General features: G+C 38.7%; 1 protein-coding gene across 1 annotated transcript in view; it reads left to right on the forward strand.

The window, feature by feature from the left end:
* ATP11C (ATPase phospholipid transporting 11C) overlaps positions 1-15,456 on the forward strand; it is a 157,704-nt gene that overhangs the window by 64,110 nt on the left and 78,138 nt on the right. Inside the window, exons 2-4 of the mRNA XM_040999964.1 lie at positions 3,600-3,719; positions 10,951-11,040; positions 15,049-15,129. Of these exons, the coding sequence (XP_040855898.1) occupies positions 3,600-3,719; positions 10,951-11,040; positions 15,049-15,129 (291 nt within the window). The remainder of the gene's footprint in view (positions 1-3,599; positions 3,720-10,950; positions 11,041-15,048; positions 15,130-15,456) is intronic.

The raw sequence follows: 15,456 nt of genomic DNA on the forward strand, positions 1-15,456 counted from the left end.
ATCTTTGCGAAACATACTATTCCTGTTCTATCAGAAAACAGAGTAAAACTTAGGCAAAATTGAAGAGTAAATAAGGATTTGGTGCAATAGCCTAGTAGCTAAATTCTTGCCTTGCACCTGCCAGGATCCTATATAGGAACTGGTTTCTGTTCTGGCTACTCCACTTCCCACCCAGCTCCCTGCTTGTGGCCTGGGAAAGCAGTAGAGGACAGCCCAAAGCCTTGGGACCCTGCACTCATGTAGGAGACCCGGAAGAAACTCCTGGCTCCTGGCTTTGGATCAGCTCAGCTCCGGCTGTTGCAGCCACTCTGGAGAGTGATCCAGCGGACGGAAGATCTTTCTCTCTGTCTCTCCTCTCAGTGAATCTGCCTCTCTAATAAAAATAAATCTTTTTAAAAATATGTACGATTTTTTTTAGTTTATTTAAATGTGAAATCACAGATATATGTGGAGCATGTTTGGTTGGAGAGTGGGTTGGGAGGAGAAAGGTGTCTGCTTTCCATTCTGTGTCTGCAGAAGAGAAGGATTGCATCATCATTCTTCATATGATCTTGGAAAAAGGAATGGCTTCGTGATGCTGCCTCAGATTCCCCTGTGAGGGGAGAGGTCATTTGATTGATAGATGGGTAGGGTTTACAGAAGATCAGGGGTTGTGTCATTTCCAGCTACCTGTGCTATTAGGGTTGTTTTAGGGTACAATCATCATGCGTTCTATAGTTACTTCCTATCAATTTAGGGTTGTGTGGCTTGCTTGTCCCAGGTTTGGAGTTCTCTGTCTCACCTAATGGATCCTCTCATAAGCTGCAGGACTTCCATTCAGGTGCCATTGGCCTTGTTCATTGCATCTTCATTATTTCTAAAATGTTGTGTTCCTTGCATAGGAATGAGCAGCATAGGTGGTCTGATCACGCAAGATGTGCACCATAGCCAAACTACACACCTACGGGCTCTGATCTCTGAGATCAGAGATCCTGACATGTCAGAGACCAATATGAAATGAAAGGATGGACTTCCTGCTGACACCAAAAACCATTGTTGGACCTTGCCCCCACAGCAGGTGCTGCAGCCTGGTCCAGGGAGCTCTAGCACTCTGTTCCTATAGGCCCCCAACCTAACCTGCCCCAAACCCTGGCTCTGATGCATGCTGGCAGGTGCAGCAGCCTAGCCCAGGGATACCTGTGTTGCTGGCTTGCTGAACTGCCAGCCTGGCCCACTTGCAGCCCTAGCTCTCAGATATCCTGATGGGTGCAATGGTCAGACCCACATCAAAAACCCTTTGTGACCCCCAACCCAGCCCAGAAACACAAGCAGGTATGGCAGTCTGCTTGCCTCCCTCCAGCCCTTACAGATTGGAATAGGCAACTATGCTAGCACAATGGTACAGTTAATACAAAGTTGGCATTAACCAGACCCAGAATGCCAGCCAGGTACTAGCTGCCTTTCTTCTAGCAGTATTACACTTGCCTAGGTACAAGGCAACCTAGTGAATTACCTACAGCTGGGGTAAAATAGAGTTCTAACCATGGGCCTTTTAAGATCAAGGAATTTACTGTTAGAAAATGTAAAAGGTGTATTAGAAATATATTATGTGAAGTTGGACTTCATAGGCTCTGAAAGATATTTTAAAAAATTATTTTCTTTAAACCCAAACAATTGCAGAATTCTTTGTAGAAATAGTCACTACACTACAAGATTGGCTTTTTGTAGCATGTAAAACTGCTGCCTGCCGTGCCAGGATCCTATATGGGCACTGGCTCGTATGCCAGCTTGGCCACTTCTAATTCAGCTCCCTGCTGATTGCCAGGGAAAAAGTAGTGAAAGATAACCCCAGTGTTTGGGGGCCTGCACCCATGTGAAGGACCCTGATAAAGTTGCTGGTTCAACCCTGGCTTGTATAGATTTCTGTTTCTGTCTCTTCTTTCTCTATAACTCTTTCAAATAAATGAATGAATCTCAATATCATTCATTTCATAAATGTGGCAATCTGTTTCTGACCTGTATACTTAGAAGTAATTCTGTTGTGTTTAAGAATAATTTTTATCTGCTTTTTTACTGTCTAATAAGGTAGTTGATGTTATTTTCACAGGTTGTTTGATAAATGAAGTATTCCCAATCTGGGCTTTTATAAATTGTGTGTTGCTATAAAGGTGATACTTGAAATTCATTTGGCCTGTGGATGAAAGATAAAGACAAATGATTGTCAGGAGGTGGGCTTTGAGTACAGCAATATATCTACATCTCATATCAGACAACCTGAGTTCAAGTCCCAGCGCTATCTCCAATTTCAGCTTCCTGCTGATGGGTACTCTGGGAAGTAGCAATGATAAGTCAAATGTTTGTGTCCCTGATTCTGTTCCAGCGTCTTGGCTTTGCCCTCACTGCCTCTTAGATCCTGTGGGCAGTTGCACACTAAATCATCAAATGGAAAGCCTGTCTCTGTTTTACTGCCTTCCAAACAAACATAAGTAAATTTTAAACGGAAAAAATAACTGGCATAAAAATACAGAATTTTGTTTCTGGTAGGATGCACTCGAAATGTTTGCTGGAATGAGCTGACATTAAACTGATTAATGGGCAAAATTGTACATTTTTTTAAATGCACAAAGGGGAATCACAATGTAATAACCTAATATCTGAAACTTTAGGTATTTATCCTTTTTCACAAGGGCGGTAGAGATGAAGAATGCAACAATTGATTAGTAATAAATGTCTTTTTTTGAAAAAGGTTTATTTACTTATTTTAAAAAGGCATAGTTATATGGAAAGAGAGGGGGAGATAGATAGGGACAGATGTTTCATCTGCTGATGTACTCCCCAAATGGCTGCAATGGCCAGAACCGCACTGGTTTGAAGCCAGGAGCTTTATCTGGGCCTCCCCTGTGCATGCAGGGGCCGAAACACTTGGGACATCCTTTGCTGCTTTTCCAGAAGCATTAGCAGGGAACTGGTTTGGAAGTGGAGCAGCCAAGATACAAACTGGCACCCATATGGGTTGCCACCTGCTATATCGTAACTTGAGCCCCTCGTAATAAATGAATTTATGTGAGGAATGGATGGACTCAATGGTCAGAGTAGTTTAGTAACAAGGATCAGATAGTAGATTGTCTTCGAGGGCTAAATAGGAGGAGGAAATGGACAATAACTCTTGACAAACTCTTGTCCAGATGTGGTTGATTGGTTCCATTTTTTTTCTACAGAAATGAGTTAATAAATACTCAGGTACCAAGCATGTTTATGCTTCTTTGACAGATAAGGGAGTATCAGAGTAAAACCTCTTCTAGCATCTGCTGCTCTGTGAAAGATTTTGATTTAAAATAATCAGCAAACTAGGGTGCCATATTTTTAGAGTGAATTTCTCTAGGCTCCTGCAAATGTAAACATGCACTGTGCCCTTAGAACAGTTGGTTCAAGCAGTACTTTTACTAATCTTCACCAAATCAACAACTAAGAGCCTGGAAGATTTTGAATATCCTCAACAAGGTTTTCTTCTTTCTGTACTGCTCTCCTGAGATTATAGCGAAACATGCTTAGACAAGATTTGTGAAAGTATGTAGAAATGTGATGAAAAGCTGACTTTTCCCCCTCTTTTTCTTGGGCAGTGTGCTGGAGAAGAAAAACGAGTTGGTACACGCACAGTGTTTGTTGGAAATCATCCAGTTTCAGAGACAGAAGCTTACATTGCACAAAGATTTTGTGATAATAGAATAGTTTCATCTAAGGTAAGTTTTTTTTCCTTTTTTCACTCAGTGAAAGTTCATTTACTAAGTAAAATAAATGCATTTGATTATGTTTTTGAGGAATGTAGCATATGCTTGTGTACTTCAACAGGTCCTACAAAAATCCTTATAATTATTCCCCTGAAAGGGAGTTTATTAAAAGCAACCTGTAAGGGTGGTGTTGGCATAACGGACAAGTGAAATTATGTTTGTAAACAAATATAGACTATGCATACAGATGTAGATATGTGAAGCTAGGATAAAGTAGTGTACTTTTATGGAAGATTTACTTATTTTTGAAGTTAAAGAGAGATCTGTTGTTTATTGGTTCTTTCCCCAAATGGCTGCAACACTCAGCATTGGACTAGGCCAAGCTGAAAGCCAGCAGTTTTATCCGGGTTTCTTACGTGGGTGGCAAAAGCCCAAGCACATGAGCTGAGTTCCTTTGTTTTGCCAGGACATTAGCCGGGAGGGAGATTAGAAGTGGAACAGCTGAGAGATAAACTACCCCTATATGGGATGCCAGTGTCACGGGAAGAAGCCCCAGAAGTGTACATTTCAATATAAACTTTATTTCTTCCCCTCTGTATTATGTGTCTACCATTTCTTCTAGTTAGCTGCCATTTAATTTTGATTTGTCATAAAAGCTGTAGATCAGTTAGTGGGGAATCGGTAGTATAGTAACTTCAGAGAAGGAAGGAAATCTCGGTACCATAATCATAATAGTTAATAATTGTGAGCATAGTTTACAGTGTGGTGGTCAAGAGCTTCATCCCTAGAGACAGTCTTCCATAGGAAGGAGACTAAGTCACATAATACACCTGAAATCCCAATTTTCCTATCTTTTATAAAATATCTGGCTCGGGGGATTATGGTGAAGATGAAATCATCTGCAAGAAATAGTTAACATTGGGCCCGGCGCAGTGGTTAAGGTCCTCGCCTTGCACGCCCGGGATCCCATATGGGCGCCGGTTCTATCCCTGCAGCCCCGCTTCCCTTCCAGCTCCCTGCCTGTGGCCTGGGAAAGCAGTCGAGGACGTCCCAAAGCTTTGGGAGCCTGCACCCATGTGGGAGACCCGGAAGAGGCTCCTGGCTTCGGATCGGCATAGTATTGGCCGTTGTGCTCACTTGGGGAGTGAATCATGGGACGGAAGATCTTCCTCTCTGTCTCTCCTCTCTGTATATCCGCCTTTCCAATAAAAATAAATCTTAAAAAAAAAGTAGTAGTTAACACTGTCTGGCATATAGTAACAACTCTATGTAATGATAGTTGCTATTGCTGCTTGTCTTTTTGTGACTGTTACCACTGCGGTCCTGAGCAGTACTGTTGATTTTGTCAGATTCACGTATTTTGAATGTATGGGGTTGTCTCCTAAAATAAAGCCTTTAGGCCTACTCTGGAGATATGAACAGTTCCAGAATTTCCTCCTCAATTGCTTTTTGGCTGTTTGTGTTTGTACTAGAAACTTTTAATTGGATATAAATAATTTATGAAACATGTTAGCTGTCTTCTAGCTTTGTAGAAATGTCAATTTCCTTTCTCCACCGTTGTGTGATGGAAACAACTTTTATCTTAATTGACAGCTTATTTTATTTACAGATACTATTTGGTAATGTCATTATAACACTGAGAATGTTAATGCAGGGAACACTGAAGACAAACACATTGATCCTCTTTAAATGTTAACATAAAAATTGTAATTTTTTTTCTCCTGGCAAGAGAAATACTTTACTTAGGAAAACTTGTCCTTTGTGGCTTTATTATTTAAGTAAGTACACTGCAGAAACTTGCAGTTATCATCAAAATTTTGTAGCTTTTACAGAACTTGGAAACATTTCTTTTATACCAAAAAGAACATTGATTGCACCATGCTAGATTTGTAGGATCTTTTGCTTCCAGCAAATGTAACTGCCCTGCAGTTTTTTTGTTTAAAAATCCTGATCCCAATCTTGAAGAGCCTTCGGTCGGATAACAATCAGTGAGCTCCACCTACCTCTTTGAAGCTATGCCCAAGGTTAAAGTTAGTGTTTCTTTGTCCCCAAACATCTTGTATTACCTTTTAAGTTTAAAGTTACACTCACATTTCTCCCCATTAAAAAAAACAATAGTATAATTTATTAGACTTCTGTTGTCTTAGTCATATTTGACCCTGATAGCACATTTAAAGTTAAATTTTGGTCTCATTATGATTGCTCTGAGTGTTTTCATCTGAATTTTATGGTGTAACCAGAAAAAGTGCTTAAAAAAGAAACCTCTGTGAGGGACTAGTAATGAAAATAAGATTGCTATGCTGCTTGGATAGTAATTGACTCCAACATACAAGGACAGTTGAGAAACAGAAGCAGTAACTTAACAAAGAAACAGTTTCTCGGGATGTGATTGCTTAGTCACAACTACATGCGTATTTTAAAACTAATATTTTTTGAAAGAATTATTTGAATGACAGTTACAGAGAGAAGGAGAGGCAGACAGACACACACACACACACACACACACACACACACACACACGCACACACAGAAAGATTGTCTGTCCTCTGGTTCACTCTCTAAACAGCTGCAGTGGCTAGAGCAGAGCCAATATGAAGCCAGAATCTAGGTGCCTCCTCTGGAACTTGCACATGGGTGTAGGGGCCAAGGACCTGAGCCATCCTCTTCTGCTTTCTTAAGCCATAGGCAGGACATTGGATCAGAAGTGGAGTAGCTAGACTTGAATTGGAGCCCATATAGGATACTAGCACTGCAGGTGGAACCTTAGCCTACTATACTATGGTGCCAATCCCAAAAGTCATCTTAAGAAACAGTTATTCTGTCCCATTGTATCTAAATACATCTTGTGTTAGAAAAGGCAGTGCTCATCCTTAGTTCATTCACAGTTGACTGCTAATATTATTGCTTTACACAGCAGTTACCTCATTGAATATCTTCCTTTTCTCTCTTAAAATATTCATTTACTCGATAGCTAGAATTTTGGGGACATTGGGTAGGGGTCTGTAGAGTAGAAAAAAATGATAATCTTCATCTGCCAGTTTGCCCCCCAAATGGCCAGTATAGCTGGGACGAAGCCAGAGTGAAGCCAGGAGCCAGGAATTTTTTTCTGATTCTCCCACGTGAGTCCAGGGGCCCAACCCTGGATTATCAGTACAGGCACCACGGGCTATATCCCAGCTCCCAAGGAAACCAGGAGGAATTGGACTGCCCTTGTAGGCCAAGAACTCTGAGGTCGTCCACTCCCTATCAGATTTCCCACATGGGATGGAGGTGCCCAGATCCTTCCTCACAGGATCTAATGTCATTGGAACAACAGCCAGGAGCCCTGAGCAGTCCTCAGAAACAGAACAGTAAACTTCCTTCCGAACTCAGGAGGGGAGCTTTCTCTGGTCTTTACTTAGTTCCAACTTTGGCTCCCCACCCTCTCTTGCAATGACCATCAGGATTTCTCTGGAGCCCCACACACACAGCAAAAACTAGATTAGATAGAGACCAATAAGGAAAGCTTAGAACAGACAGGAAACAGTCAGCTTGGACTCCCATATACCTTACTAGGTAGGACGCAAAGATTAGCTACTCCTCACTAAGGTACTGAAGATTTCTCTGCACACCCCTCCTAAAACTGTTCTGCTCCTCAATTGTTAATACATGACTTGTTAGAGTTATAAGCCAGTTTGAACTATCCTAAAATTCGCCAAGTTCAGTAAAAATGACACTTGGATACTATAAGTGCTAAATATAAAAATGAAAATAGACACGAGACAGCTGAATAGTACCCTATTTTAAGGTGTATAGCAGCATTTGTGTATAAACTACAGGATGTGGTTAAGAACTTGCATTTTCTAACATATTGGTCACTCAGTACCATGTCAATTAACTCTATAGTGTTGTAAATTGTTGTTGATGTTGTGTTGTGGCTTTTTATTGGAGGGGATGATATTCTGCCAGCTCTGCTTTCAGACCAGAGATGGTCTTCCCAAGAAACAATAAGATGCTGGTCTCTATGCATGGTACATGCTTGCAATGAAGGAACCATGACTGGATTTGAACTGTAATACTGCAACAAGGTGCAGGAATCAACAATGGGGGAGGGTATGCAGAGAGGTTGGGGGAATCCCAGAGCCTATGAAACTGTGTAATGAAATGAAATTAAAAAAAAAAAAAACAGCTGCTCTACAAATTTTCTTCCTATGATTAACATTGTGTTTGGTTTATAGCAAGCCTGACTACTTTTCAGATAAATAAGTTAATTTGGTTAACTTGGCATAAATGACTAATTCAGTTTTACTTAATTGCAACAGTTTCCAAAATGTATACTTCTTTTGCTCTGCATTAAATATCATCTTTGTATTATAATAAAAATGTAACAGCAGCTTATTGTTTAGTTCAATAAACCAATGGAGTGAATGACCGAGATACAAGTTTTTATGTCTTATTTTATGATTTGCTTATTTATTTGAAAGGCAGGGGAAGTGAGAGGAGATCTTCTTTCCACTGATTCACTACACAGTTAGACGTTGCAGCCAGGTTGATCCACGCCAAAGCCAGGAGCCAGGAGCTCCATCCTGGTTTCCCACATAGGAGTTGTGATCCCAAGTGCTTCCACTTTGGCTTACTGCCTTGCCAGGCATATTAACAAGAAGCTGGTGGGGGCTCCAAGCTGCACTTTATGGGATCCTGGTGTTGTAAATAGTGGTTTAACTCATTGTAACACAACACTGGCCCTGTTGAAGAACAACACTTCTCGCCAAACTAATTGTGGGTGTTGCTGTAGAACCCAAGCTTGGGTCCACTAACTGATGCACAGAAAGCCAATCACTGATATTGGGTAGAGGAGAAAGGTCTTTATTGCAAAGTACAGAATAAGGAGCCAGACAACTATAGCTTAATTTCTGAGCTGCTTAATGAGTTAAGGGTGAAGGTTCTTATGGATTGAAATTGGGGCTGAGCTGTGCACGTTCAGTTCATGTTCCTGGTAAATGTGTGCTCTTGACCTTCTATAGATTGATTGATGATGCTATGCCCTTTAAGGAATTTAGGATGCTCAGGTTGGCCTATAGCTGGTAGTTACTGTCTTCCCTGGTCCTGGAATACCCCCTGAGCAATCCAGTCCCCTCTGGACAATATAGGCCTGAAAGGTTTTTGTTTGTTTTTTTTTTTTTATTGTTTTTGGTTTTGTTTGTTTGTATTGCAAAACCAAATAACTTTTTGAGTCCAATGACTAGAACCTTGTACTGTACAACTCTCAGTTCAATGAATTCCTTTTGATAAATGACAGGCAAGGGCACCTTGGGCTAAGGGAGATACATTAAAGTCTGGATCCTGCCTTTACATTATACAGTTTGGTCTCAGCCCCAAGACACAAGTATTAATAAGGATTTCTCATATGCCTTCCCTGTGCCAAATCCTGTGGTTGATGTATGTGGAAAGAGGATGTTTCTTAACTTGTGAAGAAGAGAGAATTAGCAGTAGTTTTCTATGAAGGGAATACACAGAGTTCTTCAAGGAAGCAGTTCATTTACTAAGAACAGTGGAAAACTCACAACTGGAGCTCAAAACAATAACAACAAAATGTTCCCTTTTCATGTGTTAACACTACTCCTTCCACAGGACTTTAACTGTCCTTGTGCTTATTTGTTTAATAGAAAAAAACTTATTTGGGAACAGAAGGTCAGTCTGCCAGAAGTTCAGCTCTTAGCCTAATGTCAGAGTTTAGTTTATGGTTTTAGAAAATTGATCTTAAGTAATTGGCACAAATAAGTAGCGATCTATGAAGAGTCAGCTTCCAGGTGGTTTTCAGTGTTTATTTTTATTTACAAGCTACCTTGAGAATCTCATAAAATGTGTGGACTTTTTTCCTCTGAAGTGGTGCACATTCATATACAATTCTGCCCTTATTTTTGAATGATCCTGAGATACTTCTTTGGACCCTATGGGAAGAAACTTCTAAATTGGCTATTCATATAATGCAGCTGTACAGCTGAATGTATTTGCCTCCATTTGTCTTCATTCTCTCAAAATTCCCTGAAATTCGAGCTTCATAAGTCAATAAAAACAGATATCACTTGTCAGTTTCCATATACTCTCGTACTTTGGCTTTTCAGTTACCTTATAAATGAATATGTTCTTATTATGCAAATAATTGAGATAGAGAATATTGAAGTATAAATTTAGCCTACTAGCTTAAGAAATACTTGTTCGTTTCTGGTTTCTGGTCATCTGTATTAAGTCATCTAGAAAGTTCAACTGCTATTTACTTTTAGCTGACATTGAGCTTAAAGTATTAGTGAGAGAAGTACATATAGTATGACAGCTGACCCCAAAGCTCTCTCCTTAGGCCTTTCTGCAGTTGCATACTGAAATCTTTACCTAGTACCAATTTCCATAGCCCATAGTCATATGATGTTGAGTAAAATCAAAAGGCCTCTGTGACTTAAGGTTGCGCATAAATCTCAACTGCCATGGATATGGAAAGTACTGGTGAAAGAAGTTTGTATCTCTGAATGTTCAGTCATTTAGTGGTTTCCTGAGGCACATAATTTATTTTCTACTGTCACACATTGGTGTAGATACTCAGGGGAATGTAATAAACAAGACAGAATGAACTACCTATTCTGATAAAACAGCAAGAATTACATAGAGAAGGCCTGGTGTGATAGCCTTGTGGCTAAATTCTCCCCTTGCAGAGCACTGGGATCCCGTATGGGCACCAGTTGGAGTCCCGGGTGATCCACTTCCCATCCAGCTCGCTGCTTGTGACCTGGAAAAACAGTGGAAGACGGCCTAAAGTTGTGGGATCATGTACCTGCGTGGAAGACTTGGAAGAGGCGCCTGCCTCCTGACATTGAATCAGTTCAGCTCCTGCTGATGAGGCTATTTGGGGAGTGAATCAGTGGATGGAGGATTTTTGCCTTTCCTTCTTTCTGTAAATATGCACTTAGATAAAAATAAATAAATATTTTAAAAAATAGAAGTAGGAAAAGACAATTGTATATAGAATGATGTTAGAGTTCATATCAGGAAACCTAGTTAGGAAAAACAGAGGTTCAGGAGCTGCTAACCATTATAATGCTTTCTGGAAAAAAAGCTGCTTATATACTATACCTCTAAATATATGCTGTTGTGTATGTCTGAGGTTTGGGTTTCAAAGTATTAGAAAAAGTAACTAGTATAATATTGAATGGTATCAGCCATTACTATTAGAATTTTTCTGATAGTATTCCTTATTTCTTTCTCCTTGTAGTATACACTTTGGAATTTCCTCCCAAAGAATCTATTTGAACAGTTTAGAAGAATTGCAAATTTTTATTTTCTCATCATTTTCCTTGTACAGGTAAGATAATAAATAGTAATTCAACTTTTTAAAAAAGGTTTTTTCGTAATACATTTCCTTGATTCAGGCATTTTCCCTTCCACCCTCCCTCTTCCCCCTCCTCCCGCTGTCTTCCCTTGCTTCATAACAATAGATTCAAAAAGTCACAGTCCATCATTCTGCTATTTAAGTCTATTGACATTGTGGGTATAAATAATGGTATGAAATCCAGCATTCTACTGTCAAGATATATTTAACAGTTTCAATGGGGTTCCAATTTTTATTCAGAAATAGAGATGCATACTGTAACATATCTCCAATTCGTGGTATAGTTGCCTCCACTTTACTGTTCCTCTATATAAATCTATGTATATGCATGTTTACCTCTGTATCTATTGATCTTGATTTTGCGTGAAGGTTGCCTTATATCAGAGAGAACATGTGATATTTGTCCTAATATGATTGTCTTATTTCACAGAGCATAATGATCTCTAGTTGGGACCATTTTGTTGCAAATATTGGTTGAGTAGTATTCCATATAGTAGATGTACCAAAATTTCTTTAGCCGTTTCTTTTTTTGGCAGGTATCTCTGTTGTTTGCATGTATATGCTATTGTAGATTATGCTGCTGTAAATATAGGATTACAGGCCACTTTCTCATACGCATATTTCACTTCCTTTGGGTATATTTCCAAAAGTGGGATAGCTGCCTCATATGGTAGATCAATTTTCAGTCATCTCAGCACTCTCCATACTGACTTCCACAGCTATTCAACTTTAAGAAAATTTGTTGACTCAAGCAAATTTTCATTCCATTTATAACCTTGATGTTCTTAGTATTTTGGGGAGGGGTGGTGATGCTGGTGTTCTGAGGCTTGTTAGTATGATTTTTTATAGTAGAAGTATTTAACAATTTAAATGATTTTTATAGGTTTTCTAAAGTATTCTTTAACTAGAAAGCATGTTTAGATTCTGTTTAACTTTTTAAACAAAGTGATTTTCTTATTTTTATTTATCTTGCAAAGACATGATTCATGTACTATTAAATGAAATAGTACATATCAAAAGTGAAAATGGTGCAACAGATTTTCTTTGTTAAATATCCATTTCAGCGAAATTGAAAAATCGTCAGTTATTTTCCTGACTTACTCATTTATTCACTTAGTGGATGGGTGAAAGCCTGGGAGATCAATCTGGCTTTATGTGTTTCTTCTGCTGTATTGTAAATTGTTGACACTTTAAATTGCATCCTTCATTTTTAAGTCTATGTGATGTAAAATTTTTCCTTGCTATAATTATACAGGAAAGTTGTTACTACATTAAAGGTCATTTTTTTCTCATTCAGTTTTTTTTTTTAAACAAAGAAAAGTGCCAATGAATGGCTCAAATGCCTTATTGAGGTTATGTATTTGTCCACTTTGAGTCTTTGAGTGGATGGTACAACAGTTGAATTAGGCCTGCTATTTAAAACCATGGTGGGATATAAGAGCCAGTTTCCATCATGAATTTAAAAAATAATTCAAAAGGAATTCCTCTGTATCCATGATCAGATATCTTTTTTTTAAAGATTTTTTTTCATTTATTTGAAAATCAGACTTACAGGTGGAAAAGAGGGAGAGATGGAAGAGAGAGAGAAAAATAGATCCTGCATTCATTGGTTTACTCTCCAGATGGCTGCAGTGGCCAGAGCTAGGTCATCTGAAGCCAGGAACCAGGGAAATCTTCCACATCTCCTACGTGGGTGCACAGGACTCAAGTATTTGGATTGTCTTCTGATCCTTTCCCAGGTGTATTAGTTAGAATCTGGATTGAAAGTAGAGCAGCCACCTACTTTCAGACCAAGGATGGTCTCCCAAGGAAACTGCTGCATTTATTTGGACAGTAAGATGCTGGACTCTCTGTATGATCCATCAGGACTGGATATGAACTGTACTACTGCAACAGTATGGAGGAATTCAGTATGGGAGGAGTGCATGGGAAAGGGTTGGGGGAATCCCAGAGCCTATGAATCTGTGTCATAAAAATAAATAAATGTAGTTAAAAATGTAGAGCAGCCACAACTCGAACTGGTGCCAGTATGAGATCCCAGTATTAATGGGTGGTAGCTCTATCCACTACGCCACAACACTGTCAGATACCTTACAGATAAAATGTTTACTGCAGAGTTTTTCTTGCAAGAGTCATTTTACTTTGAAGGCAGCACATTTCAGCATCTTAGCATCCATGCACCAACACCCACCTTTGTGCCATGTAGTACATCAAGTAGCAGTAGTGGTGGTAGGTACGCGAATATTGTGGAATACTGCTCAACCATAAAAGGAATGAAATTATGTCTTACAACAAACGGTATGCAACTGGAAACCATTATGCTTAGGGAAATAAGCTAGTCCCAATGAGACAGTTGTCTTATTTGCCCTGATCTGTGCTAACTAATATACAGAGTATAAAAAAGATAATTTATATGAGTGAAACTGACCTGACAAAATTGTATTATTATTTACAACTTTGTGTATACTCTTGAGGAACAGTAGGGCTTTTTTCTACTTGCTATTCATTGAATTCTTTAGCTACTTGAGTGTTAAGTCTGTGGTTGTAAAGTAAACTGAAAATGCGCCATTGTGAAAATTTAAAAAAAGAGAAAGGAAGGAGGAGGGTGGGTGTGGGATTTTGGAAGGATGGAGGGTAGAGGGGAAAGTACCACTGTGCTTCTACATCTGTATTGTGAAATATATAAAATTTGTTCATCTTATATATGTAAAATAAGTTAAAATTTTATGAGAAGAGTTGACTTTTTTATTTTTAAGGAATTTATGTTATGGATGAGAAGATAGTTATATTTGCTTATTATAGTGCAAATTCTTTTAGTAGCATGTTCATGGTGCTGTGGGCGTATAGTAGAAGATAGATATTTTTCTGCCCAAAAGAGAGAAAAATTTAAAGAGTGATAATTTAAACTGAACCTTTGAAATATTAAATGCATTTAGTGTTTGGAGAATGTTAAACTTGTATCTCAGGAGTATTGAAAAGATTGCCTAAATGCACAAGAGCAGGTAAAATCTTACATTTACCCAGAAATGTAAACTGTTTCTATAACACAGTAATTTTGCTGGGCAGGCCTGCCTGGACATGGCAGATGAGATTCTGTAAGTAATGAGGACAGATTGAATTTATGATCTCCCTTCCTCAAATCAATTTTCATTTATTTTTTATCATTGGAAAATATCCACTCAGGATGTTAAATAGACACTTGGAAGACATATTTAATCAACAATTGGTTCTAATTACCAGTTATACATTTGCTTCTTAAATATCTTGAGGACTTTGTTCCATGTCTTTTGCTACCACCTTCCTCCAAACCATCATGATTCACCAAGATTAGAGCAACAGGTTCCCAAATGCACTCCATGCTCCCCTGCTATTCCCTTCCAATCCATCTTTCATGAAACTGTGGGAATGATCTTTCAATCTGCACTTCAATCTGTGTCCTCTTCCTTCATAAAACTTCAAGGATTAAACACTGTTTATGGGATACAGAAGGGCCCTTCCTGGATCTGATCTCTGCTTCTCTCTAACACTACGCTGTCTCTCACCACTGTTTTCTTTATTGTTCCTGGTAAATCTCCCTTTTTAGTTAACTCCTGTTTGCTCTTTAGATGTCAGTGTCTGGTTTTATCTATAAACTGCTACCTGCAAGAAGGCAGGGGCTTGTCTCCATCTTATTTAAAATAGCAACTCGAGAGACTGGCTGAAGTTGCAAAGGGGCTGACAAAATGGTACTCAACAAATAGATAGTAAGTGAATGGATATATGCCATTGAAGGAATTAATCCAAATTGGGATAAAAATTAAGTTTAAACTTAGGACTATTTCTTCAACTGCACTGCAGGTTTATTTTAATGAAAATTAATGTTCACTCTGCTATTGCAGTGTTGTACATGCATTTTTGTCTGAAATTCCTGTAATATGTAAATGCTACATATGAGTTAATGGCTATGTTTCCTTTTGCTTTCAACTTAATTTCTTTACCTAGGTCACAGTAGACACCCCAACTAGCCCAGTTACCAGTGGACTTCCACTTTTCTTTGTCATAACTGTTACAGCCATTAAACAGGTAAATTTGTTTTCATTTATGCCTGCATTTCAATACAGATTAGTTCAAATTTCATTGCCAAATGCTTTGTTTCATATTTATATACAATGGGCAGTATCTTTAGTAGATTAGGTTTCGAATTAGCTTTCATTGAGAAAGAGTTAAAATAATATTAAGGCATATTCTTGATTTACTTGCTGTGTTCTCAATATTTGTGTGTGAGGAAGGAGGTAAGTAAAAACTAAAGAATAGGAAGAAACTGTAGCTCAGTTGGAAAATGAGAGATGTGGTTTTAATATGCATTCATTGTTTTAGTGAAATGAGTGGAAAATTTTTCATTTCAGTGGA

The sequence above is a fragment of the Ochotona curzoniae genome, unplaced genomic scaffold, assembly GCF_017591425.1.
Source record: "Ochotona curzoniae isolate NIBS_2020 unplaced genomic scaffold, NIBS_Ocur_1.0 scaffold_1852, whole genome shotgun sequence".
Lineage (NCBI taxonomy): Eukaryota > Metazoa > Chordata > Mammalia > Lagomorpha > Ochotonidae > Ochotona > Ochotona curzoniae.